General features: G+C 43.5%; 1 protein-coding gene across 3 annotated transcripts in view; it reads left to right on the top strand.

The window, feature by feature from the left end:
- Nucleotides 1-25,700, top strand: part of TGFBR3 (transforming growth factor beta receptor 3) — a 198,592-nt gene that overhangs the window by 118,087 nt on the left and 54,805 nt on the right. For all 3 annotated transcript variants that reach the window (XM_044914557.1, XM_044914556.1, XM_044914558.1), the window contains exon 4: nt 4,917-5,054. In XM_044914557.1, the coding sequence (XP_044770492.1) occupies nt 4,917-5,054 (138 nt within the window). The remainder of the gene's footprint in view (nt 1-4,916; nt 5,055-25,700) is intronic.

The following is a 25,700-nucleotide window of genomic DNA, read 5'->3' as shown; positions in this document are numbered from 1 at the left end:
TATTGCCCAGAGAGGTGAAATTTGATTTCAGCTGTGATGCCCCAGCGTCCTGAAATAGTGCATGTCTCATTGTCCTTCTGTGTAAATTATGGGTGCTATGAGACCCAGATTCAGGATGTTTTCAGTTACTACCCAACACTGTTGCTAAGTGGATGTCCCCTTACCTCTGAATAGGGGAGAGATGATGGCTATATCCAGACCAGGGTGTGATTTTACGGGTCCTGGTTATAGACACACTGCTAGAGTTCTTTTCTTATCTGTCTTCTTGTAAACTGATTATTGGATCATCCATTTCAGAGCATTTGGTCTGGTATTAGAGAACAGGAGTCTCTCTGGTAGTGTTTTGGATGACTTCATTGTTTCAAGGGTCCATAGGGACTGTTATGAGAATCAGAAATGTTGAAATGGAACCTCACTGACACGTTAGCAAAATCAGACAGCTGTTCAGCTCTTATATCAGTTGTTTTGCTTTCTTTGCTTATGTTTGTCTGAACAAACCCCAGGAGTAGGGGGGTCTAACTGATAGGGAATTTTTGAAATCACTCTGGTAGAAATATCTTGCATCTCTACTATGAACCCGTAGAAATTCAAAACAATTTTCATATGGCATCTTTCCATAAAGAGAGGTGTTTTTTTTCTTTCCTGTAAGTACATAATTCATTTTCATAAAGTGATTTACAGAGTTTGAGACAATATGAAGTTTTTGCTTATCAAAGATAATTTTTGGAAAACTGAGAGGTGTTCACCCTAACAAGGTCCAGAGAAAATTGTCCTTGTTGTTTTCTGGTGATAACATGGACAAGGACATGCTTCCTAAATAGGAGATAGGAAGTTTGTCTTTCCAGTCTGAGGCTTTGTGCTTCTTGGAGTGGCCTTGATTTTGGTCAAAATTGTGTTCAGATTCCCCAGGAAAGTACTCAGAAAAGATTTACTTTGAATTTCTTTATAAAATAGAAGAAATTACAAAGCATTTGAGCTTTGTAATTACATCTGGTAGTTTGTTGAAGTACACAGATAACCTCAGAAGACCCAGTATAAATAGATGTCATAGAACAGATTAGCTTTCCATTAGCTCAGAACCAGTGAGCTTTTCCCCATTTAGGGGAAAGATGCAGTGTATGAGGGACAGTGTCTACATATGGGATGTGACAGATTAGATTTACTTGCATTTTCTCGCGCTGTTAGGAAGACTGAAAGGCAGCACTGTTTGAGACAAACAAGATGAGAGCAGAACTCTTGGACTGGGCTTTACGGACCACTTTGTAGTCAAAGTACAGTTTTAGGAGGTCACTGAAACCCCAGAAACTGCATGGACAAATGTTTTATTTCTGAGTTGTCATCTAATAAGTTCTTTCTCTGAGAGGATGACCTGTTAAAACCAGAGGTATAATCTCTAGTTTAATTACGTGGAGTCATTTTGTTTCTGTTCCTGCTCCTCTACAATGGACTCCTTACCCTGGATTAATGGGTACTTAACCTGGAATTCATGGGCCCTGCAGTGAATGTATTTTCTCTGACTTTGCCTGCAAAATGTCGTGTGCATATGGGTCTTTGTGTGTGTGGTGAGAAGGTTCATCTGTTGCATTGAGTTCTCAAATGCTTTGTTACTGCCAAAGATTTACACAGAATCTACTAATTTAGAGTAGTCGTTTCCTCATTTGGGGTGCATTCCCTTTAGTTTCATCAGCTTTCCCAGTCACATGGCCCCTAGTTTAGTTTGTTACTGCTAATGAACTAAGTAGTGACTCTTACTTTTATGTAGATGTAGCATAGGCTTGAGCTGTCTGGATTGCCAAACTGGAAGTCATTGGATACCACGTGTATCATTTCTCCATGGGCTGTTTCTTTTCCGCAGCCTGCCTCAGCTCTGGTCTTCAAACCATGATCATGGGGCAATAATCCACCCGTGAAAACCTTCACCAGTATGCTCTTATCTTTGTAATTATAGTCTATCCTGAGCTACAGTTGATTCTAAAGAAGATTTTCTTTCCCTTCCCCTTCCCTTCCCTTTCCCCTTCCCTTCCCCTTCCCTTCCCCTCCCCTCCCCTTCCCTTCCCCCCCTCTCCCTTCCCTTCCCTTCCCTTCCTCTCCCTTCCCTTCCCTTCCCTTCTCTCCCTTCCCTTCCTTTCCCTTTCCTTTCTGCCTGAGAGAAAGTAGGCACCTTAGCCAGGAATTCTTGCAGAGATATTCCGGGTATGTTCTCCCCACCATTGGGTGAGCTTTTATACCTTCATTCTTCGGTTGGTTGTTTTTGGTTGTCCTCTGTCTTTCCCTCAGCAAGATTTATTCCAGTAGAGGAAGGTTGCTGAGGGGTTGGGTGAGTGGGTGCTTGGGGGGACTCTCTGTTCCTGCCAAATGATTTTTTAAAAGAAGTATTGAGTATTTTTCTTTTAATTTCCCAATCGTAGTGTGAATTCTTCTTCTCCAGATGGTTTTTGGGGCTTTGCCTGGGCCCTGTGTGCCAGAGTCGAAGATTCATCTTGGCCAGACGCTGCCACATATTGAAGAGGGAGCCGTTTCCAGGAAAGCTCAGAGCTGTGGCTCCTAGAAATCTTTCCTTGATTGTGTGAGCCAGGCCTTTTGACCATCTGGAAAATTTTGGACCCCAGCACCAATATCTGTCTCATACACATTTTTCTTTTCATTTCCTAAGTTTTTTTTTTTAATTCTTGTTCATTTGAGATATATATTTATTGCTGTTTTATCTACACACTTCAAGAGTGGTATGCCTCAGGGCTGCAAAGGAAGTCATTGGAAAAAGGGTTGACGTGCCCTCGGTGGATAGGCATGGCTATTCGTTGTGCCGTGATGGTGCTTGATAAACAATTTTGGAATGAATAACTCTGGAAACTTTTTACTGACACATAGTGTTCATGACAGAGTGTTTCTTAGCAATTTTCAGGTACTCTTGAACAAGTAATGACTTCATTTCTCCTTTCTTCCCTCTCTGGAGGGTGTGTTTTCTATGGTGTGCATCTCTCTGTTCATGCCACATTCAGTTTGATGCTCTGCCCCTGCTCTGGTTCTGCAGCCTCTCTTGTTTACAGCGGCCACCAGTCTGTTTATTTCTAGATGCAGACAGCTGTGCAAAATGTTGTGAGGTAGAGTTTGTACAACCAAGAAATGTGTTATTATGCTGTAGCCGTACTTGACATCACTGTTCATTAGTACTCTGCTTTTAGTACTTTGCATATGCCAAATGGTAAAAATGATCCTAGCTGTGTTGCAGAAATAGCTCATGATAGTATTGCTCGTGTTTTAAAATTTTTCTGTAAATTAGCTAGCTAAGTCCCTTTGAACCTATTAATATACTCAGCCTTTTTAATCTTTTAGATAACATAAGTTTATGAATCTGCTGTGATAAATCAATCCTTGAAACAACTGTCTACTACTCTGTTTGAGCACAGTATTAAAGTAAGACATATCTTTGCCTACTGAGTATTTGCAGTCTATTTCAGAGATTAAGACGCGCACACTCAGCTGTTAATGAATAGACATGATATTACATACCATAGTGCAAATTATTAATAGAATAAAGTACTTTTGTAGCATTGGAAATTAGAAAATTAAATATCTAATTGGCACCCGGTGAGTGCCTACCATGTGCTAAGGCATGGGGTATTGAAAGTAAAGTTTGTTGCCGCCTTATCAGTGACCTGAGAGGCTACTGTGATAGGTGACATCGGTGTCCTAGGCAGTCCCTACAATAAAAGGCAGAGATACATTGAGGTCGAAGTGGGCCAGCAGCCACTGGAAGATGTAAAGTAGTCCAGCTTTGAGCGCTCTATCCCTGATGGCTCTCTAGGCTCAGATCATAGATCTAGGCCATTTAATCCTCCTACGGATTAGGCCTGAGATGTTCTGTTATTCCCAGTGTATTACTCGGTCTCTGTCTTGCCAACTAAGGTCATTTTTTGTGCTTTCCCTCTCATCACTTTCTGGTGTTCTTGGGTGAGTTCAGCTTTTTACCATATGTGCTTCTTGGGTCTTGTCTCACCCCTCTGTCCACAAAGCCAGTAGGAGACATGCTTCTATGAAAGCATCTGCTATTTCTTTATGCACCCTTTTGCTTTTCTATGTTCACGTTGACCTACCTTGGCTGGTGTGCTCCAGGAAGATGTCGTTGGACCCACTGTTTCCAGCTGTCCTCGTAGGTGCTTTTTGATGATGTTAATGATGACAGTCGTAACCTACAATAGTCCTTGATCTGCTATCAAAACTGGTCACACTTTTCTTATCCAGGCTTGAGGTTTTCTTCCCTGGTTTTTTTTTTTTTTTTTTGGACCAGGTTTATATACAACCAGTTTTTATTCTGTGTGTTCTCTATGCTTCATTTTTTGGAAAACCCCTTCAAGCTCATAGCTGGGATGATGAAAGCACTGGCAGTTCCCCTTGGCAGCCCCTTTCCCTTAGCTTTCGGCACTTTTCTTTGGCAGAACTCATTTAACTTTTTAGAGGTTGGAGCTCACCTGGAAGAGAAGAAAGTCCTTTTTCTGGTGATCCAGAGGGATGACCCGTCCCCAGGGGATTCTGTACTCTCACTTTTCAGCTTCATCATTTGCGTTGAAGGAGAAGACAGTTCTGAGGGAAAGTCACTTTTGTTCTGCCTTTGCTAACTTTGAAAAGAAAAAAAAGTGTTCTGTTTATTTGTGTTCCACTATTACTGGGAGCTGAATCATGTTTTGGTTGAGATTAGTGTGGGTTGAATTACACGAGGTAGCCATTTGTGTAGTAAAAAAAAAAAAGGCCAAATATTGGCAGTATCATGGAGTTCAACTTAATATATCTTATCCGTAGACTCTGAACTAACTTACAGCTTTTCTTAACGGTGAGCTGTGAAAAGGCATTCTAAATGCTGCGCTAAGTGAGTTTAATGGGGAGCCAGTGTTAAGATTCCTCTTTCTCTTGCTTCCTAGGTCACTCTGCACCTCAATCCTATCTCCTCCGTCCACATTCACCACAAGCCTGTCGTGTTCCTGCTCAACTCCCCACAGCCCCTGGTCTGGCATCTGAAGACAGAGAGGCTTGCAGTTGGGGTCTCTAGACTTTTCTTGGTAAGTGTTTGAAACCCTCCCAGACAATCCTTCGCACTATCCTTAGGGATATAAGGACCCCAAACCTTTGCAGGTCTTCTTTAAAATTAAGGCTTATTTTATTGAAATAATACCCGAGTCCACAGTGTGTTAAATTTGAAGAATGCTCTTAGTGGGGTTTGGACAGTGGAGATAAGCAGTCACAGAAAACAAACATTGCACATGTGTGTCTTGACTGTGGATGGAGGGTCCGGTCTAGTTTGCACGTCAGAGCAGGACCTGCAGTCATACTCTGTGTGGCCTGGGCTTTGGTCTCAGCTCTGAGACTCCTCTGGTGGCATCAAGGGCAACGTAAACATTGTAAATAGCCTCTAGGTGTGTGGTCTCTGACCACAAAATAAATACACACAAGCCCATTCTATTTGTATATAACACAAGCCTGCTTTCTGATACGAGAATCTGTTTGTTGAGAAAGTGACACAGCGAGTTCCAAAATGAAAGCATTTGTATTTTATAAAAAAACTGGAACTCAGCTCTTGTGGAAAGATCCAAATATTACCTACTATTTGTAAATCATGTCCTTTTGAGTTTGCCAGAACATTCAAGTTTGCTAGTTGTGGAGAAATTGATGGGTTGTTTGGATGGAATTTTTGGGGTATGATATCATGTCTAATGATGAGCAACACTGCCCTTCGCAGTGATAACTCATGTTGTCTATTGCTAGAGCTCCATGCAAATGTCCTTGACTGCAGAGCCTCAGGCTCTTAAACCTCTTTGCCCCAAAGCATCCAGAACAAGAAGAGGCCTCAGTTAATATTCTTTCTCTTGCAGAGTGAGCAGACTTTGCCAATTAGTGATCTTAATCCAGATCTATATTTTCTTGTCACTTGTATTTGAAGAATACTTTTAAAATCTCAAAGGTACCTATTGAATAAAGTAGGAGTCTGTAATCAATACAGCTAATAAGTAGATAAATAAATTAGTAAAAAGGGATAAGGAACAGCTCTTCTTTACATTCAAATGCCAATCAATAATATAGAGGGGATGGTGGAGTTAGAAATTCCTGATTTTGTAATCATTTATTGTAAAAGTTTATTGGGCAGAAATCATCAATAGAAGCTAAATGTAGGGGCACCTGGGTGGCTCAGTTGGTTAAGCAACTCTTGATTTCGGCTCAAGTCATGATCTGAGGGTCATGAGATCAAGCCCCACATCAGGCTCTGTGCTCAGCGGGGAATCTGCTTGGGAGTCACTCTCTCCCTCCCCCTGCTCGTATGCTCTCTTCCTCTCTCTCTAAAAGAAATAAATAAATCTTAAAAAAAAAGAAAAGGAAGAAGCAGCTAAATATAGCAAAGGTGAAGGGAGTTTGAGGAATAGTATATTTACACAGTCTCAAATTCGTTATTAATAACAAAAGAAAAAACAGTAACTATATACAGTAGGGGTACCCAACAATACCTCAACCAAGTGATCAAAGTTAGTTTCACCAATATGGTGCAGGTGAACATTGTATGCCTTTAAATGAAACAGCATCGTTTATGTTGTATTCTAGCCAAACAAGCACATAACCTGAATCTAGTCATGAGGAAACACTGGACAAAACCAAATTGAGTAACATTCTTTCAAACCCAGATGGAACTTATTCTATAAGCTCTTACCCCAGACTGCCTCTTTCATACTCATAGTCATTGTCTGTCTCCTGTAATTAAAGGTATTTGTGATAGTAACTGAAATGGCTATGATCATGAAGTCTATGTACATTCAACCCTTAGAGTGCTGAGCTATATTGTCCAATACTGTAGGCACTAGCTGTGGGTGAGCTGTTTAAATTGAAATTAACTAAAATTACAAATATATTGGGGCACCTGGGTGGCTCAGTTGGTTAAGCGTCCAACTCTTAGTTTCAGCTCAGGTCATGATCTCAGGGTCCTGGGGTCAAGGCCCACATCCGGCTCTGCACTCAGCATGGAGTCTGCTTAAGATTCTTTTCTCCCTCTGCCTCTCTTCCTCCATGCTTGCTCTCTCTTTCTCTCTCAAATAAATAAATAAATAAAATCTTTAAAAAAATAAAATAGGGCACCTGGGTGGCTCAGTCATTAAGCGTCTGCCTTCGGCTCAGGTCATGATCCCCAGGGTCCTGGGATCAAGTCCCACCTCCCTCCTTGGGGGGGAGCCTGCTTCTCCCTCTCCCACTCCCGCTGCTTGTGTTCCTGCTCTCGCTATCTCTGTCTCTGTCAAATAAATAAAATCTTTAAAAAATAATAATAATAGGGGCACCTGGGTGGCTCGGTCGTTAAGCGTCTGCCTTCGGCTCAGGTCATGATCCCAGAGTCCTGGGATCGAGCCCCGCATCGGGCTCCCTGCTCAGCAGGAAGCCTGCTTCTCCCTCTCCTACTCCCCCTGCTTGTGTTCCCTCTCTTGCTGTGTCTCTGTCTCTGTCAAATAAATAAAATCTTTAAAAATAATAATAATAATAAAATAAAATAAAATTACAAATATAGTTCCTTAGGCATACCAGCCCTATTGCAGGTACTCAATAGCTATATGAGGCTACCACACTGGGCAGTTTATGGGAGAGGTCATGAGCAAAGGCTTTGCCCACCCTCCTTTGAATGCAAGTAGTAATTTGAGGCAGATTATTTTATTTCTGTGAGCCTGATTTTCCTCACTTGTAATATGGGAAAATTAACAGTCCCTGCATCACGGGGTTGTTACCTTGATTAGATGAGATTACATGTAACGTGTTTAGTGCAGTGCCTAACCCCATTACCTGCTGTTATTGTGACTGTTTGTTATTAATCATAGTAAAGAACACTTGGGAAGGACGTTGAATCTATATTTCTAATTATAAATGTCTGGCCTGTCCTGTTCAAGATTGAAACGAGTTCCTATTTTTCTGGGCTACAGGTCTAGATTAAAGTGGGGGCCGCATATATCATAGTTGTACTGGTCACTTTTGGGATTCTTCATGAACCTACCACTCCATGGGTTTTAATGGAAAGTATCTTAGCCCTAATTATTATTTATTTGCTTTAGTTTTGTTTAAGATCTATAAGAACTGTTTTTGGGCCATCAGTTTAAAATGTACTAACAATGAAAAAAGGAGATGGCTTTAATTAACAATTTAACATCATCCCTACTTGGAGTTAATCCTACAGAAGGAGATTGCAGGCCAAGTGATGAACCTAAAATTACCAATAAAGGGGAGACAGCATGGGGAGAAGGCAAGAATTTAAATTCGGGGACACTTGAGCTCTGCTTTTTTGTCCAGCAGGCTTTCTTTAGGGAGAATGCTGTTCTCCCATCTGTACATTCCTTCAAGGTAGAACATCTTTTGTTCCTTCGGGTTCTCGGGTCAGTGCATGGGTGATGCAAACTCTCTCACAAGCTGGGTAGCTCTCCCTAAGAGAGAGTGTGTGAAGTGAAGAAGGGAAGGCAAGCTCTTCCCTTGCTCTGTGTACCTGGAAAGGAATTTCAGGGTCTGCGCATCCACTGGACAGCTGTTGCAGCAGAGGGATCTGCTGCTGGATAGAAAACCCGTGGTGAATTCTGTTTATCCATTTATAGTTACTAAGAGTTAAAGTTTGGCGATAAGATAATTACATTATTTTACAAACACTTCAGAAAGGCCCATGGAATTTTCAGAAACTGGGGCTTGGCCATTTCCATCACTGACTTCTCCCATGTTACCCAACGAGCTCAGAGTTGCAGAGGAGAGAGGCAGTCTTTTTGGGGGGTGGGGGACAGAAGAAGAGGGAGAGAGAGAATCTCCAGCAGGCTTCCCGCTGAGCACAGAGCCCAAGGCAGGGCTCAGTCTCACAGCCCTGAGATCATGACCTGAGCCAAAATCAAGAGGTGCACGCTGAGCCACCCAGGCGCAGTCTCTTGATTCTTAGTCTAAGATGGGTGTGTCTGCATCACTGCCTTAAAGCTGTCTTTACTTTCCGGGTAGAGTTACAATACTAAGCAGTTTTGGTTTGTTTTTTCCTTTTAAGTAGGGTGGTGAGAAAAGTTGAAGCAATGGTATTACTCCTCTGTTCAGGATGACCTTTTACCTTAACTTGACACGTCTGCATTACAGCTGTCCCAACTTAAAAAGGAAACCTTCCGTAGTTAGTTAGCAGGGGCTTGTGTTGCTGTGTCTTAGCCACCCATGAGAGTGACTAGAAACATTATACTTTAATAGTGTCCGATAAAGGTATCTGGCTTTTTCCGTCAAATCATTCTAGGCCTTCTTAGGATTTCACAGTGCGGGCAAGAAGGAGCGTGTCAGGTAGGGGGAGAGTGTGGGATTGAGTTTCCTCTGCGAGTGCAGTTCCTTTATCTGGTTGTTCTGGTTACATAGGAAACAGAGTGGGATGAAGAATGATTGTTTCATTGTCAAGTAGTGAGTCTTTAAGTATGAGTGTCTCTCTCACACACGTGCACACACACACATGTTACGTGCATGTGTGCATGCATGATGGAGTTGTCACAGCTGTGTAGATTTTCTTTTGTAGGGTGTCTGGGTGGCCCAGAGAATATTGAATTGGTTAGAGTTGTCCCTCAGTGCAATTAGAAGTAAGAATAACCCTACTCTCTCAGTCTGCAAAAACTTTATTTATGCAATTATTTCCACACTGAAAAAAAAGCATAGCTCAACTGGGCAATAAATATCTGAACTGTCAACCTGAGTTTGCTTAAAAAAAAAAAAAAGATGGGGACAATACTAGATTGTCTTTAGAAATATGCTACAATTTGAATAGACATTTCATCACAGAAAAAACACAAATGGTCAATAAGCACATGAAAACGTCCAATATCATTATTCATTAGGAAAATGCAGACTTAAAACCACAACGAGATGCCACTTTACACCTAGGATGGCTCTAATAAAAAAGGCAGATAATAACAAGTGCTGTTGAGGATGTAGGGAAATTGGAACCCTCATAAATGGCTGGCAGGAACATAAAATGGTGCCTTAGAAGACAATTGGGCAAAACATATGTCTACAGAAAAACTTGCCCACAAGTGTTCATAGCAGCATTATTCTTTTTTTTTTTTTTAAAGATTTTATTTATTTATTTGACAGAGAGAGAGATAGCGAGAGCAGGAACACAAGCAGGGGGAGTGGGAGAGCGAGAAGCAGGCTTCCTGACGAGCAGGGAGCCCGATGTGGGACTCGATCCCAGGACCCTGGGATCATGACCTGAGCCGAAGGCAGACGCTTAACGACTGAGCCACCCAGGCGCCCCCATAGCAGCATTATTCTTAACAACCCAAAAGTGGGAACATCCCAAATATCCATTATCTGTTGGATGGGTTAAAAAAATGTGTATCCATGCAATGGAATATTATTTGGCTATTAAAAGGAGTGGCGTGTTGATACATACCACAATATGGATGAACCTTGAAAACATTATAAGTGAAAGAAGCCAGACACAAAAGGCCGCATGTTGTGTGATTCCATTTGTTTCCAGAACAGTCAAATCCATAGAGACAGAAAGTACATCAGTGATTACGAAGGCTGGTGGGACGGGAGAATGAGGAATGGCTACTAATGGTATGCAGTTTCTCTGGGGAATGGTAAAAATGTTCTGGAATTAGGTAGTGATGATTAGATTACAACTGTGAATATACTAAAAACCCTGAAGTGTACAGATTAAAAGGATGGATATTATAATATGTGAATTATATCTCAATTAAGTTGTTAGGAAAAAAATTCTCTCCAGCACTCTTTTTAAAAATTAAGGTGTAGGGGCTCCTGGGTGGCTCAGTCGGTTAAACGTCTGCCTTTGGCTCAGTTCATGATCCCGGGGTCCTGGGATTGAGCCCCGTGTCTGGCTCCCTGCTCAGCGGGGAGCCTGCTTCTCCCTCTCCCTCTCCCGCTCCCCCTGCTTGTGCTCACTCTCTCTCTCTGTCTAATAAATAAATAAAATCTTAAAAAAATAATAAAAATTGAGGTATAAAACCAATGAACTGGATTTAAAAATACATCTTTTTACTTTATTCCATGTACCTGATTTTTGTTTCGTTTTGTTTTAATGTTGTTTTATTGTATTCTGAACCTGAGTGCACTTTCCTGTGAGGTCCACAGACTCAGAGCCCTGGGACAAGCAGAAACGGCTCAAGATGAGACCTAAAATGTCTAATCCAGAGGCCTTGGGCAGCCTTTTAATGTCAGCCTTTTAATGTCTCATCATGTCAGTGTTAGTTGTTTTACATTCTTATAAGGAAGAAAGGCATCTAAGAGGAACAAAATAAAAAAATAAGCAGCAACTTCTTCCAGTCTCATTAGTCCTTGGGATTACTGTGCTGCAACTTCTGTTTTCCAGCCATTAACATTAAAAAGAAAGAAATGTATGTATACATGTGTATGTTTGAGTGGAGGTATGGAGTGGGAGAGGATATTGGTTTCTAAGATAAGGTTTCCAGAGTTGACAGATTTACAGGATGCCCATTAAATTTGAAATTCAAATAAACAATTATTTCTTTTTTGTATGCCCATATGATATGTGGGGCATACTTACTCTAAAAAATTATTCACTGTTCATCTGAAAGTCAAATTTAACTAGCTGTTCCGTATTTTATCAGGCAGCTCTACTCAGAGGTAACTCAGATTTTTGTTTCCCCTGAATACCCTGGCCTGGGTACCGGGAGGCCTGAGTACTACGGGGCTGTGCCACTACCTAGTTCTGTATCATTGAACAAAATCACTTCACTCCTTGGGCCTCAGTTTCCTCATCTCTAAAGTGAGGAGGTGGTACTAGGCAGTCTCTAAAGAGACTCTCTGATTCTTTGATAATACGGCTCTAGATATTATATTCCAGTTTAATTGGAAACAGAAAATGGTAATCTGAACATTGCCTCTTCAGCAAATCCAAGTAAATATCAGGGCAGGGCCGTTGAAAAAAAAATGCAAGAAACCAATCGCTGTGCTATTGGCTTTGGAATAAAAACAAATCAAAATTTAATCCTAATGAAAAATGTAAATTAATACCAGGAATATGCTTAATATTTAAAATCTAGTTTTGTGTTTCTGAGATGTGGGGGAGGGGTTGGTGAAGAGCCTGGGGTTGCCAAAATCTGGTTTATTCCTTGTACTTCAACTTGGGGGAAAAAAAGGTCTAACTATTTTGGGTCTCTGCCACCAAACCACAGGCAGCTCTCTGGTCTGCCCTGCAGTTTGGATGACTGACAAGGCTCAGTGAAAAACAAGTGTTATTTGTTTTCCTGTGCCCAGTATTTAACTGGAAATCAGAAGGCGAAATTTCCAATCAGTTGTTAAATAGCCCCAGATGTGCGCTCAGCTCCGCTCGAGGAAGGGACGTGCACAGCCTATAACACGGCCCATGTCCACGCATTCCTTTTCATGACTCCAAGTGATGTGTAAGTGAGAGTTGTAGTATCCAAAAATGCCCTTTGAATAACTCAGGCATTCACATTTGGTTGTGGAGGAGGGAACTTAACAACAAAGCAAAAAAAATGCCTGTATCCTCCACTACGTTGCATTTAAAAATCTGGAAATGATTTTTTGCTTTTCTTTTCGAAATTCCTCCTTTCCCTTGTTTGGCAGCTCTCCCCACGTTTAGAAAAACATGAGATGAGGATACCTGAGACAACAGTTTATGCATCTACTTGTTCGTTCATGCCACACCTGGGTTTTTAGTGCCTGCAGGCTGTTGCGAACAGAGGCTAGGTATGGAGGATTCCAGAGAGAAATGGAATGGACTGCCTGCCCTCGAGGAGCTGCCCGCCGCAGATGGTGAAGAGATTGGGAATTGCAGTTCAGCGTAAGAAGTGCCATTGTTGGATCCTGAAGAGGGGAGAAGATGAGAATCCTCCTCTTGCAAATGCAGTGAAGGCAGCTCCATCTGTGAGGCGGGCCAGGGAGCAGCCTGGGTCAGGGCTGCAGACACGAGCATAGCTTTTTGCTCAACCGCAAGTGTCACTCCTGTATGCTAGGAGCATGCTGGTCAGGGGTCCACATACACCATTTTGGATTTTCCAGTGAGGCTTTCCCCAAATAAATTCTCTCTCAGAGGCAGATTAAATAACTAAACATTTCAAGATTGGTTCTTCTTCTTTTTCAAAAAATGTCTCTTGTGGAATGACTCACTGTGCCCTGTGGGATATTCCAAGTGGTTGTGTACCATGCATTTTTGTTCCAGAGACTGCTTATCTGTTGGTTTTGTGGCTTGTCCGTAAGAGCCCTAATTGTACGGGGCTTGATCCTCTCATGAACTAGGGTCAGTCAACTACCGTATTTCCTAGGAACGAATTTCTGGCCCATTTGTGGTAAGAGAGCTCTTCCTAAATATCACTGTGGCAATTCAAGCATTGGAAAGAGGCCAGTTTCAGCTGGTAATCCTTGTCCAGAAAGAGTTTCTTGGAAGACTTCCTAGGATTTATCTTAACTTGCCGGGTTAAGGCTTGTGAATGTTGCCCATGAGTGGCCCCTTGGCCTTATGAGGTTTGCCTGGGTGTATTCTTCCTGATCAAGACATCCTGTCCTGGAGGGTTCACGCAAGCGTCGACTTTTCCTGGCTTGGCAGGACTTGCTGTGTCATGTCTGTGTGCAGGCCTGGGCCACGTCTCTGTGAAGGCTTTGCTTTCATTCAACAAATTGGGGTTAAATAAACTTGATTTCACCGAGTGGGGAAGGCTGGTTTCTTTGCTTAAGAGTTCCGTTACTTGCTTTAAGGCTTTATGGTCCAAGGCTAATCTGGCAATCTGATGGAGCTGCCCCTCCCAAGCTTTGGGCAATTGTATCAAACGTGACATCGCTGGTGCCCTTGGTTAATGTCGTAGGCAGCCTCCAAGGGCCTGTTTGGTAGAAAAGTGAGTGTTTTGTTAAGGGAGGTTGCAGAATATTTTCTTGTGTTTTGGGATGGGGAGAGACCTGTCTCCTGGGAGACTGTGGTGCTGACTTAAAAGCTTGTGGCTGCGCCTTGGTCCTCTCATAAGCTGTAGACAGTGAGGCTCTTGGTAAGCATTCCCCACAGGTGGCCTGCATTCCCCGTCTCTGACGGGGACTGCGTGATGGCCTGACTCCTTCCTGGGCACGGAGTCATTGGGTTTATTTGAGGCAGCCCAATTCTGGCACTCCAGACCTCCATCATCCAACCCCCTGGCTTGGAAGCTGATTTCTGCAGAAGAAAGGGCCCCTTTGGCCTTTCTTGTTTCTTTGTCCGAGGTAGAAGTGTATCCCAAGAACAGTTTTTCCTCTCAGTTTTTGCCCTTGGTGCTAACACCCTGTCCTCAGATGGCCTCTGAATGCCCCTGGGCCAGGGAGTTCTCTTCGCTGTGCTCCTGCCTTGTCCCATTTGGGTGGGTGAATGACACAGCTGTGATCCTCGGACCCAGAGTGTACCTAGAAGTCAGGGGCTTATCCATCTGCCACTTCTGCCAAAAGCCCCCAAAAGCCCATTTGATCTCTAGCCCTTCCATGTTTATCACACAGAGCCTGTTCTGGAGATTCTATAGTTTCTGGCTGATACAGGCTGCTGGGTGATGTTCAGAGCTACTGTTTGGAGCCAGCCCTGCTCCAACCCTTGAAAACAGGATTCATATATCCTTTTCTGGCAGTTTGGACAAGAAGGCAATGGTCCAGTCACAGTGAGGAATGAATTGTGGCCTGTCAACCTTACCGTCTGTCAGACAACCCTTGTGGCCTGTTGTGAGTCTATGTATACACGTATGTGTACATTTGACAAACACTTAGAGCGCGAGCCATGTGCTAGGCACTCTTCCAAGCATTTTATATATATTACCTTATTTAACCTTCATAACAAGCCTATGAAGTAGGTCCTATTATTTTCCTCATTTTAACATGAGGGAATCCATTTCCATAACAGAGGTTTGTTCACTTGGTAAGTGATCAGTAAGAACCTTTATGGTTTATTATCTCCCCGTGTACTATTGCTTGGAGACTATGGTGGGGCTCTGTCTACCCAGCTGTACTGCTTTCTTGAGTTCAGTAGCTGACTACTCCATGGTAGTGGAGTAGAAACAGCTCTCCACTGGGAAAGAAAGTCTGTGTTTCTGTTGTCAGCTCTGCTTTCTACTAGCTGTGTGGCTCGGACAGATCCTGTAGCTTCTCTGAGTGTTAATTTCCTTGTCTATAAAATGGAACTTAGATTATCCATTGTGATAAAGAGGGATTCTGTAAAGGGAATTCTAAGAACCTATTTGGAGCCAAGCACTTGTAAATTTCCATTTGTGTCCTTGAACCTGGATTGGCAGACTGGACGTAACTTAAAAGAAAAATAAAAGAATCTTCCCTGGTGAGGGATTTCCCAGAAGCACATTTGGAGGGCAAAAACAGATTGAGGATCGTGGCAAGTAATAGTAATGATGCCATCGTTTTGTTTTTTTCCTGGAAAATACCCTTCCTTTTCTTTTCTTTTCTTTCTTTCTTTTTTTTTTTAGAGAAAGAGTGCGCAAGCGTGCCCATGCACGCATGAGTGTAGGGGTAGGGGTGAATCTTAAGCAGAGGGAGGGAGAGAATTTTAAGCAGGCTCAATATTGAGACTGACATGGGGCTTGATCTCATGACCCTGAGTTGGTGACCTGAGCCGAAATCAAGATTTGGATGCTCAACTGACTAAGCCACCCAGGCTCCCCTGAAAAATACCCTTTAGATGGCAAGTGCACTTTCAATTTTGGGTCATGCTCATCCTAAAATCCTGCTAACATTGGCGGGTGAGAAAGGGTAAATTTAGGAGTCTGGAGAGCTCATTTTCTAAGACCATCAAGGGTCCCTGTGTGGCCTGGGACTCTAGTTTGGAAAACTGTACATTATAAAGCAGCTCATGCTTCATTAATTTGGTAACCTGTGTGGACTGAGTCTGTCTTTCAGGTGGAGTGACATATTTTGCTTCTCTTTGTGTATTCACATGTACTATCATTTTTGTAACATCGCCATGGGAGATTAGAGTATTGCTTCTGTAGTGGCTCACGTTCAAGTTTGTGCATGTTTATATTCAGAGGGCAGCATCTCAGAGCTTTCCTCTTGGACCTGTGTAAACATGTTGGGTGTTAAGAACAGAGGGCAGTTTCAGTCCTTCAGTTCTTTATAGTTGAGCAAAAATAAAAATTAAAAGCAGAGGGTGACCATTATGAATGTTTTGAGAAAAAGTGTCAAATATGTTTTAAGTCGTTTTAGTAGAAGAAAGTAATCTGGTTGTAGATACAAAATAAAAAACACCCAAGAATTTTTAAATGGTTGCATGGACTTGTGTTTCTTGAATGTGTGATTGGCAGATACCATAATCACATGGCTCATGAATATGTAGCATTACAAATTATGACTGTAGGTTCATGGGCATGGAAGTTATTATTTCTTTAAAACAAACTTAAAAAAAAAAACATTGAGTCATGATATATGGTTAATAGAAAACATGTTTCAGATCACATTTCACATCACGTGGCTTTGGAGGAAATAGGCAAGCACAGCCCTCCCAGGAATTGGGTAGGGAGAGCGTGTGATTTTCCTCTTTCAGAATGTCGGGCTTAGTCCTCATCTGGGAGGTAAATATTTCAGTACCGTTCCAGTACTTTATGTGAGTTTGTTTTTACTGGACTTTATGCACAAAATACACCAAAGTATAATCTCAATGCCTTTCTGTGTGGGCACTGTTATGAGTCCTAGGACCCATCTGCATAGATCCTATTTACATAGAAACCTAAATTCTAGAGAAATGCCTGTTGTCTTTTTTTCCTCTAGAATGGAATTAGTAAATACTTGACACAGCAGGTATTTTGGAAATACCGATGTGTTTTTCTTTGCTTTATTTGTTTTTCTTGCTTTGCTCTCTTTTCCCAAGCAGGCAACTCCAAAAAGAGATTTGTCTGCACAGGAGTCAGGGCAAAGGAATAGGAGTGGGTAAAAGTTGGGGTTAGGGCAGGACAGAAGAGGGAGAGGAGATGATCCTGATTGTCTACGTGCTGCCCTTTGACCAATGCCAAAGTCATGTAAATATGTGAAGCTGGGTGTTCGAGCAGAGCAGAGCCGCCCCAAGGAGCTATACAACCTGAATAGCAGGCATTCATCCGACCGATAACTCAAGCTCCAAATGGACCACAGCTGAGCTAGAGGGTGTGTGTTTGATTCCTGGAACAGATTTTCCTCTGAGATGTCAGCAGGCTTTTCTTTATCTTTGGGGGGCTGTGGCTCCTCTGATTCCACAAGGCCCATTTCTTTCTTTTTAGATGTGCAAGATGACTCCATCCATGACTTGACTTTACTCTCTCCCTCTTGGCTTTTTTTTTTTCCCCCCCTTTTTTCCTACCAGTGCAGAGGAGAGGATTCTTGCTTGATCTGTATACAACCCTGTTCATGCTTGACAAAGATTATTTGGGATTTAAGTAATATGTGTATGTACAGTCTAGAGCAGTGATCCTCGAGTATGCCTTGGAATTACGGGGGTGGTGGTAGGAAAGTCATAATGCAGTTTCCTGGACCCTACATTCCTACCCATCCTGGAATCTGCAGGATGATTAAACTGGTCTAAGGATCACACTTTGTGAAGTATTGGCCTTGAGGAGGCTTCTTGACATTAGTTTATGTTCTGAGACCAGATCAAGAAGCAGATGGATAGACTGATCTTATCAGTGCTTCCTTATAGTCATATTGGAGGAGGTTCTGAAGCAGTGCTGTCCAATAGAAATAAAATGTGAACCACAGAGGCAATTTAAAATCTTCTATTAGTGCATTTAAAAAAGTAATAGAAATGGGGCACCTGGATGGCTCAGTCGGTTAAACATCTGCCTTTGGCTCGGGTCATGATCCCAGGGTCCTGGGATGGAGTTCTGCTTCGGGGTCCCTGCTTAGTGGGGAGCCTGCTTCTCCCTCTGCCCCTCCCCCCTCTGGTGCTCACACGCTCTCTCTCTCTCAAATAAATAAATAAAATCTTTTAAAAAAGAAATAAGTGAAATTAATTGTAATGGCATATGTAATTTAACCCAGTATAGTCAAATAATATCATTTAACATGTAATCAATAAAAAAATTGTTGAGATTTCTTTACCTTTTTCTTGTGCTGTATGACACAGTACAAAGTCTGGTGTGTAGTTCACATTTACAACACAGGTCAGTTTCCCTAGCCGTATTTCAAGTGTGCAGTGGTGGCGTGTGGCCTGTGGCTACTGTCCTGGACAGCTGTGGAGCACGCACAGGCTGCCCCAAGCCATTGGCAGACACGTGATGGATCACGGCACTCCTTGTTTCTCCACGACTTCTCTATGTGAATGACCTCTGAATCCTTCTCAGGGACAAAACTTTAGGCAGGCACTGCCAATTGATCAGACCTCAAGATTCATTGGTTCATTAAACAAGTACTTCTTCTGTATCTTTTCCATACACAACACTATTGTAGGTGCTTGGGATATCCCCACGAACAAAGCAGACGAGGATCCCAGCCTCTGAAGGAGCTTACAAGCTGGTGGGAGGAGATGGGCAATAAGCATAATAAATAAGTAAATTATATGATAGTTGGGAAGGTGACTAACAATCTAATAGCAATAAGAACATGGAAAGCAGGTTTGGGCGGGGGGAATCAGGATTGCTAGAGGGGGGCTTCTGGGGGGTTGGATTGTAATTTTAAATAGGTCCCATGAGAAGGTAACATGTGAGGGGCCTTGAAGAGGGTGAGGTGAAACTTCAGATGAGACTACTTTATCAGGATCATTCCATCTGGGAGCATTCTTTGTGAGGTGAGGGCAGTGAGGCAGGAGGAAGGGGACAGGACGAGGTGAGTCCTTATGGGATGGCACCATCCTCCGCGAAGTTTCTGTCTCCCCCCTCACTGAAGACCAAACCAACTTGGGGGAGGCCCAGAGGGATACTGTGAGGCAACCACCAGGCCTCTGAGTCAGCCGATGTGCTGAGTTAAGTGCTAAAACAGAGAACCCCTGTTCCAGGAAATTGGTGACTGCACCCATCGGCCAGGATTTGTTCACTTCACTTGGGCTTGGGAGATAAATCGTGAGGCTTCTGTGGATCTGCTTAGGACTTTAAGAGTTAAAGCTTAAATGCAGGTGTGGAAACAAAAGGGCTGGTTGCCTCTTTTGCCTTTTTCTTGCTCTTTTTGGACAAGGTTGTTGAATCTGATCCAGAAAAAATAATAAACTTGGCTCTCGTTTCCTAGCCGTAAGTTCTTGTAATAAAACTCCCAGCACTGGCAGACAGAGTAATGTTCTGCTCTTTAAAAAAAAATCTGGTAGCATAACCAGAATCGAAAATACAAATGTGTGTGGTTTAAGTAGGGAAGAGCATTCAGGAGAGGAGGTGGCTCCGTGTGCATCTCGGCAGCTCAGGGGTTGTTGGGCAGTAAAGTGCTTCACGTTTGCCCCTTCAACAGACACTTCCTTGCTAAGGATCAGGATTCTTGTAGCTCAACACTCCGTTCATTCCCACAGGAAGATGTTTGTCATGTCAGGGAATGTCAGAGGATTGGGTTTTAATTAGCAAGCAGGAGGAAAGTTCACTGAATTTGGGGGGAGGGGGGGAAGACATGGAACTACTGACTGATTTAATAATTGGTTTTTAGTTGGAGTTATTGGGTGAAAAAGCAAATCGTGGGGTTTAAAGATTGGCTAAAAGATCATTTCCCGGGCAGTGAGGGAAGTAAGGAGTTCGGGTTACAGGAACGAAGAAATTATGGCATATCCTTTCCTGTAAGTAACAGAACTGAGTTCCATTCAACAAGCAATTACCGAGTCCCTGCTTTGTGCCAAGCTCTGTGCCAGGCCCCGGGGATTTAGAATGAACAAGGTGCTTTCTTGGCCCTCCTGGTGGTGTTCTTGTGTCAGGTTTGCTGATAGTCACAGTTCATGTGAGAGAGAGAGAGGCTAGACTAGAGGTGTGACAAGACACCTGTGCCCCACTCCACCCTGAGGGGTGGAGGGGAGTCAGGGAGGCTTGGGAAGAGCTGTCCAGGTGGGGAGCAGGATGTAAAAATACTTCAGAGCCTGAAGCAGCAGAATGTGTCTGCCACTGAGTGATTCCATATGGTGAGTAGATGGGGGAGGGGTGGGGAGTGGGGCAGGGAGTGGCCCTCTCTGGTCATATGCCATCTAAGATGCTTAGATACTACCCTGCATCATCATGTGTTGACTTTTTAGAAAGATCCCTCAGGTGCCAGGGTGGAGGAAGGAGATAGGATTGGCGGCTTGGAAGATAGGAGGTGATTGTAATCCTTGAGATACAGGTTGCTTGAGATATTCGAACCAAAAGTGGGGTGGTAGCATGGCAAGAACCTACAAATAAGGTGGAGAATGGGGGATGGAATAAATAGCCTTGGAAAGTTTCTGCCGTTTTATCTGAATATAAAATCCTTGCTCTTCACATTTTCTTAAACAATTCCATATTCACTCATGTAGTTATTTTCTTTGCAATTGTGATCGTAACCCCTCCTTGTATGAGAAAAGATATTTTTTGGTTGTCGTTATTCTCTTTATATCTAGGTTCTTCCACAGACTTTAACCCAAGCCAGACTCTAATGAGGATACCATACCATGAAGATGAGGCAGGGACTAGGGAATGACCAGTGGAGGGATGACAGTGATAGAGTATGTCTTTATTTCAGCAGGACTCCAGGCAGGTTCTAGCACGAAGCCCTTAGAGATGAGGTGAGGACAGTTCTGTGGGGTTAACTTTGTAGTTGCTAAACAACCTGGGACCCCAGCAAGTGCTGTTCAGCATGCTGGGGTCAGCATGAGAGTGTACCTGAAAGTCCACAGACCTTAGCCTGGTCTTACTCCACTGCTCAGGGATGCAGATGAATGTGTACAAGGCACCGTGTATGAAATACAGCGATGTTGACAGCTAACAGAATGAGGATTTTTATGTGTTCTCCACAGACTTCAAATATGGGTCTAAGGAATAAATATAAAGCTTTGTATTTATATGAAAGAGTTACTAGTATAAGGGAAGGATGCAAAAAGCCTCGACCCGATAAAATCAAGACCTGGGGATTTAGGTCCCAGCATCTCCACCAGCACCTCCCTGGTGTGAGCTGCCACCCTTTCTCCCCGGGGTTATTGCAGAAGTCTACTCCTGGACTCCTGCTCTTGTCTCCCTTCAGTCTAGACTGGCCAGAGCAGCCAGAGTAGTTCTGTTAAAACGTTTGTTAGCTGTTTTCATGAACTCTCAGTGGTGGCCCATCTCGCCCAGACTAAACACCACAAGTCCTTAGCAGCAGGGTAAGGTTGGGTAAAGGTCAGGTCAGATTGGACCTCCTGGTCTCACTGACCTCTCTGACCTTCTCACCTACCTGTCCCCCACTCCGCCCCCCACCGCTCCGCCCACCCATCCCAGTGCTCCGGCCACACTGGCCTCCCTGCTCCGCCCCCCCCTCGCCCAACCTTTACACTTACTGCTGTCTCAACCACAGATGCTTTCCTTCTGACGTCCATCTGCAGGGCTTGCTGTCTCTCTCTTTCAGGGCTTTAACTGCTCAGTGACTTTCTCAGTTGGACTTTCCCCATGACAGCACTTAAACCTTCTCTTCTTCTCTCTCCATAGCACTTCTTAGGCTATTACATATTTGACTTACTTACCATGCTCCTCTGAGTTCCTTCCTAGACTGTAAGCTCCACAAGGATGGGGAGTTTTGTCTGTCACCTTCTGTACTGTTATTATCCCAGCATCTCTAGCGGTGCCTGGCATAGTGGAAGCAGGTGCTCAATAAATATTTGTCACAAGTGTGGTTAAGGTATAAATTAATGAATATGCGATACCAGTCAGCTGATAGAAAAGCTAATGTGATTTTGGGCCTCATTAAGGGTCCACGTATATATGTAAAGAGGTGTAAGGAATTGGCTCACATGATTATGGAGGCTAGCAAGTCCCCAGTTCTGCAGAGTCTGTCCCAGTTTGAATCCGAAGGCCAGCAGGCTACTGTAGAACCAGGAAGAGCTGATGTCCCAGTTTGAAGGAGATGAGTTTGTCAGGCAGGAGAATTTTCTCTTACTCAGAGGGAAGAGTCAGGCCTTCAACTGATTTGAGGCCCACCCATGTTAGGAAGGGCAGTCTGTTTTACTTAGTCTACTGATTTAAATGTTAATCTCATCCACAGACACCCTCACGGAAATACTCAGAATAATGTTTGACCAACTATCTGGGCACCCTGTAGCCCAATCAGGTTGACACAGAATTAACCATTACAGTGCATTTGCCAGACCGCACCCCAAACCCCAAGTCTTGTCCCGGGCACCACATTTCCGAGACTGTGCTGGTGAAGATCTGAGAACCACAGTATCTGGGGAGGAGTTGAGGGGGCTGGAAATAGTGCCCCGAAGAACCGAAGTCATGATCGGGGTCAAATGACATCTTCAAACATTTGAAGGCTTGTCTCATGGAGAAAAAAAGAAGGAATGCTTGGTCTGGAAGGCATAGCTCAGGCACTTGGGTGGAAGGCAAAGCTTACAGAGAGAACAGAAATCTGCCTTGGGAGCTAATGAGGTGTTCTTTGTGGCAGGGTTAGCTCAGAGGCCAGCTCTGACCAGGAGTCAGAAGTCTCCTGTTCTGGTCTTGCTCCAGTGCTGATTCTCTGACCTTGGGTAGGCCAGTAGCTTCTCTGAGGTTTCTTCCTCTCTACTGTGGAAATCATAGTAGCCTCGTTCACAGGTCGCCCCGAAGATCAGATGGAAATAACATTATCTCCTAAATCTCGGTGGGGGTTGGGGGAAGCCTTTGTCCACGTCCAGCTTTTTCAGAGCCAGGAGAACGGGTGGTCAGGAGGAGTGCTGACTAACCCCTTGCCACAGCAGAAAATTTCCACTGACCTGCAGTCAGGGACACTTCACTGCCTCTGGCAGCTTTGCTTTCTTCATATTGGAATGTGCCTGAGGAGTGGCAGCTCACTGCTTTTCCAGATTCCTCAGCCGTGAGTGTATGAACCTAGTTGCCGCTGGCCCAGGAGAACACAGACTTGAGTGGGGTTGATGGTACTTGGAGGGATCAGCCAGGAGTTGCCCCTTCTTGGAGAACCAGCCATGCCATAGGATTGCTTTTCTGTGACTTGAGGATACATTTGCAGGTTGCTCCCTATTTCTTCTCTCATTTACACGGTACAGCCCACCTTCCACTCTGAAGAAACATACTCTCTGTAAAACGCTTAAAACTCAAGTGTTTTATTTTATAGCTGTCACATGAATGAGGACAAAAGGAGTGGAGCATCGAGGGATGCTTGCCTAAACATTCAGAACTGTGCTGGCAGAGGGACAATGGCCTTTGCACTGTTGTGGGTTTTTTCGGTGACAGGCTTTAGCACAAGTGAAAAGAAGATTTTACTACAGTGCTTAAGTCATAAAAATCAGATAAACACTGAAGTTCAGTGTTGGTGAGTAACTAAGCCTCGGAGGATTTGGACACAGGTTGGCATGGTTATTGTTTGGCAGGTAAACGGTTCAGGAACTTTTTCTTAGGCAGGCATTGTCAAAACAAGGTTGAAGCTAAACCGTCCCCACTGGTTTTGCTTATATAGAACTGGCATCAGGACATTTGGCAAGTGTCATTACCACAACTCACAGCACTTCGTGGTGCCTGATACATAGTAGGTGTGCAGGACGTGGCAGCTATTGTTCGAGGTCATGGCTTATGTCCAGTGTCGTAATGATTAGTTCTGGGCTTTCTGGGCCAATACAAACCAGGAAGCTTCCCTTGTTCTTTATTAAGTACTCAACAGCCCAACTTCTAGCATAGAGAGGGCTGTCAATTTGGGGATCCAATCTGGGAATCCAGTAGGTATTTGAATGTTACTAATATGTGGTCAGTTCAAAGTGTAGGCCAGGATTTCTCAGTCACAGTACTATTGACATTTTGGATAATTCTTTTTTTTTTTTTCCTAAAGATTTTATTTATTTATTTGAGAGAGAGAGAAAGAACATGAGAGAGGGAAGGGTCAGAGGGAGAAGCAGACTCCCCGCTGAACAGGAAGCCCGATACGGGACTCGATCCTGAGACTCCAGGATCATGACCTGAGCCGAAGGCAGTCGCTTAACCAACTGAGCCACCCAGGCGCCCCAACATTTTGGATAATTCTTGATTGTGGGGGCTGCCCTGTGCATTGTAGGATGTTTAGCAGCATCCCTGGGCTCTATTCGCTAGATAGCTCCTCCCTCCCAATTGTGACAATAAAAAATACTTCCAGACATTGCCAAAAGTCCCAAGGGTGACAAAATCACCCCAGTTGAGAACCACTGGTATAGAGGAAGCTGCAAGGTACCCACACTGCCCCTGACCTATAATAATGCTTTTCAAACTATGGATCACTCAGTACCAACTAACGCAGGGCTTCTCGACCATGGCTGACCTTGGGAATCCCTCAGGGAGCCTTAAAATATTCCGATGTCTGGGTCACATCCCAAAGATTCTAATTGGTCTGGGATGTGGCCTGGACCTTACGATATTTTAGAAGCTCTTAAGTGCTTCTACTTTTCAGCCAAGAGTGAGACCACAGCATTAGTAGGTCATGGAATCAATTTGGTGAAGAACTTCTTTGCTAGCATTTAAAACAATACAGTAGTGCCCCCTTACCTGCAATTTTGCTTTCCGTGGGTTGTTTTTTTTTTTATCGGTGGTCAGCTGCAGCCTGGAAACAGACAATCCACCTTCTGACAAATTGTCAGGACGCCAGTGGTAGCCTAACACTGCATCACAATGCCTGTGTCATTAACCTCACTTCATCTCCTCACATAGGCATTTTTTTAAAGATTTATTTATTTATTTTAGGGAGAGAAAGAGCGAGCGCACAAGCAGGGGGGAGGGGCCGAGGGGGAGAGAGAGAGAGAGTCGCAAGCAGCATCCCGATGAGCGTGGAGCCCAACATGGGGCTCGATCTCATGACCCTGAGATCATGACCTGAGCCGAAATCAAGAGTCAGACACAACCAACTGAGCCGGCCAGGAGCCCCTCCTCACGCAAGCATTTTATCATCTGACATCATCACAGGGTGAATATAGTATAACAAGATAGTTTGAAGAAGACCACATTCACATAACTTTTGTTTATAACATATTGGTTTTTTTTTTTTTTTTTCACTTGAGACACAGAGATACAGAGAGGGAGAGAGAGAGCATGAGCAGGCAGAGAGGCAGAGGGAGGAGGAGAAGCAGGCTCCCCGCTGAGCCAGGAGCCCGATGTGGGGCTCGATCCCAGGACCCTGGGATCATGACCTGAGCCGAAGGCAGACGCCCAACCATCTGAGCCACCCAGGCGCCCCTATAACATATTGTTTTAATTGCTCTGTTTTATCACTAATAATCTCTTACTGTGCGTCATTTATAAATTAAACTTTATTATAGTTATGTATGTATAGGAAAAAAATGGTATATGTAGGGTTCAGTACTATCTGTGGTTTCAGGCACCCATTGGGTGTCTTGGGAGGTATGCCCCACAGATAAGGGGAGGCTACTGTATATACATATAATTGAATGGAAAATATTAAGGCCAGTACAATAGTTAGGATAAGTACTATTTTGTATGTACGTTAAGCTTGAAAACACTGCTGTAAGCAATAGAACCATAAGCAAAATCCGTGTTCTCAACCTGCTGTTAGTCTGGTTATTTATAATCCCTTCAGAAACTATTTTGCTTTTTGTTAGTGGTAAATTGTTAATGTGAAATTTAATACATTTATAGTTGTGTGACTTAGGAATTTATGAACCTTTTTGCTGACAATTT

This window comes from Neomonachus schauinslandi, chromosome 4, assembly GCF_002201575.2.
Source record: "Neomonachus schauinslandi chromosome 4, ASM220157v2, whole genome shotgun sequence".
Lineage (NCBI taxonomy): Eukaryota > Metazoa > Chordata > Mammalia > Carnivora > Phocidae > Neomonachus > Neomonachus schauinslandi.
Note: the sequence above shows the minus strand (reverse complement) of the source record. Positions and strands in the feature narration are given on the sequence as shown.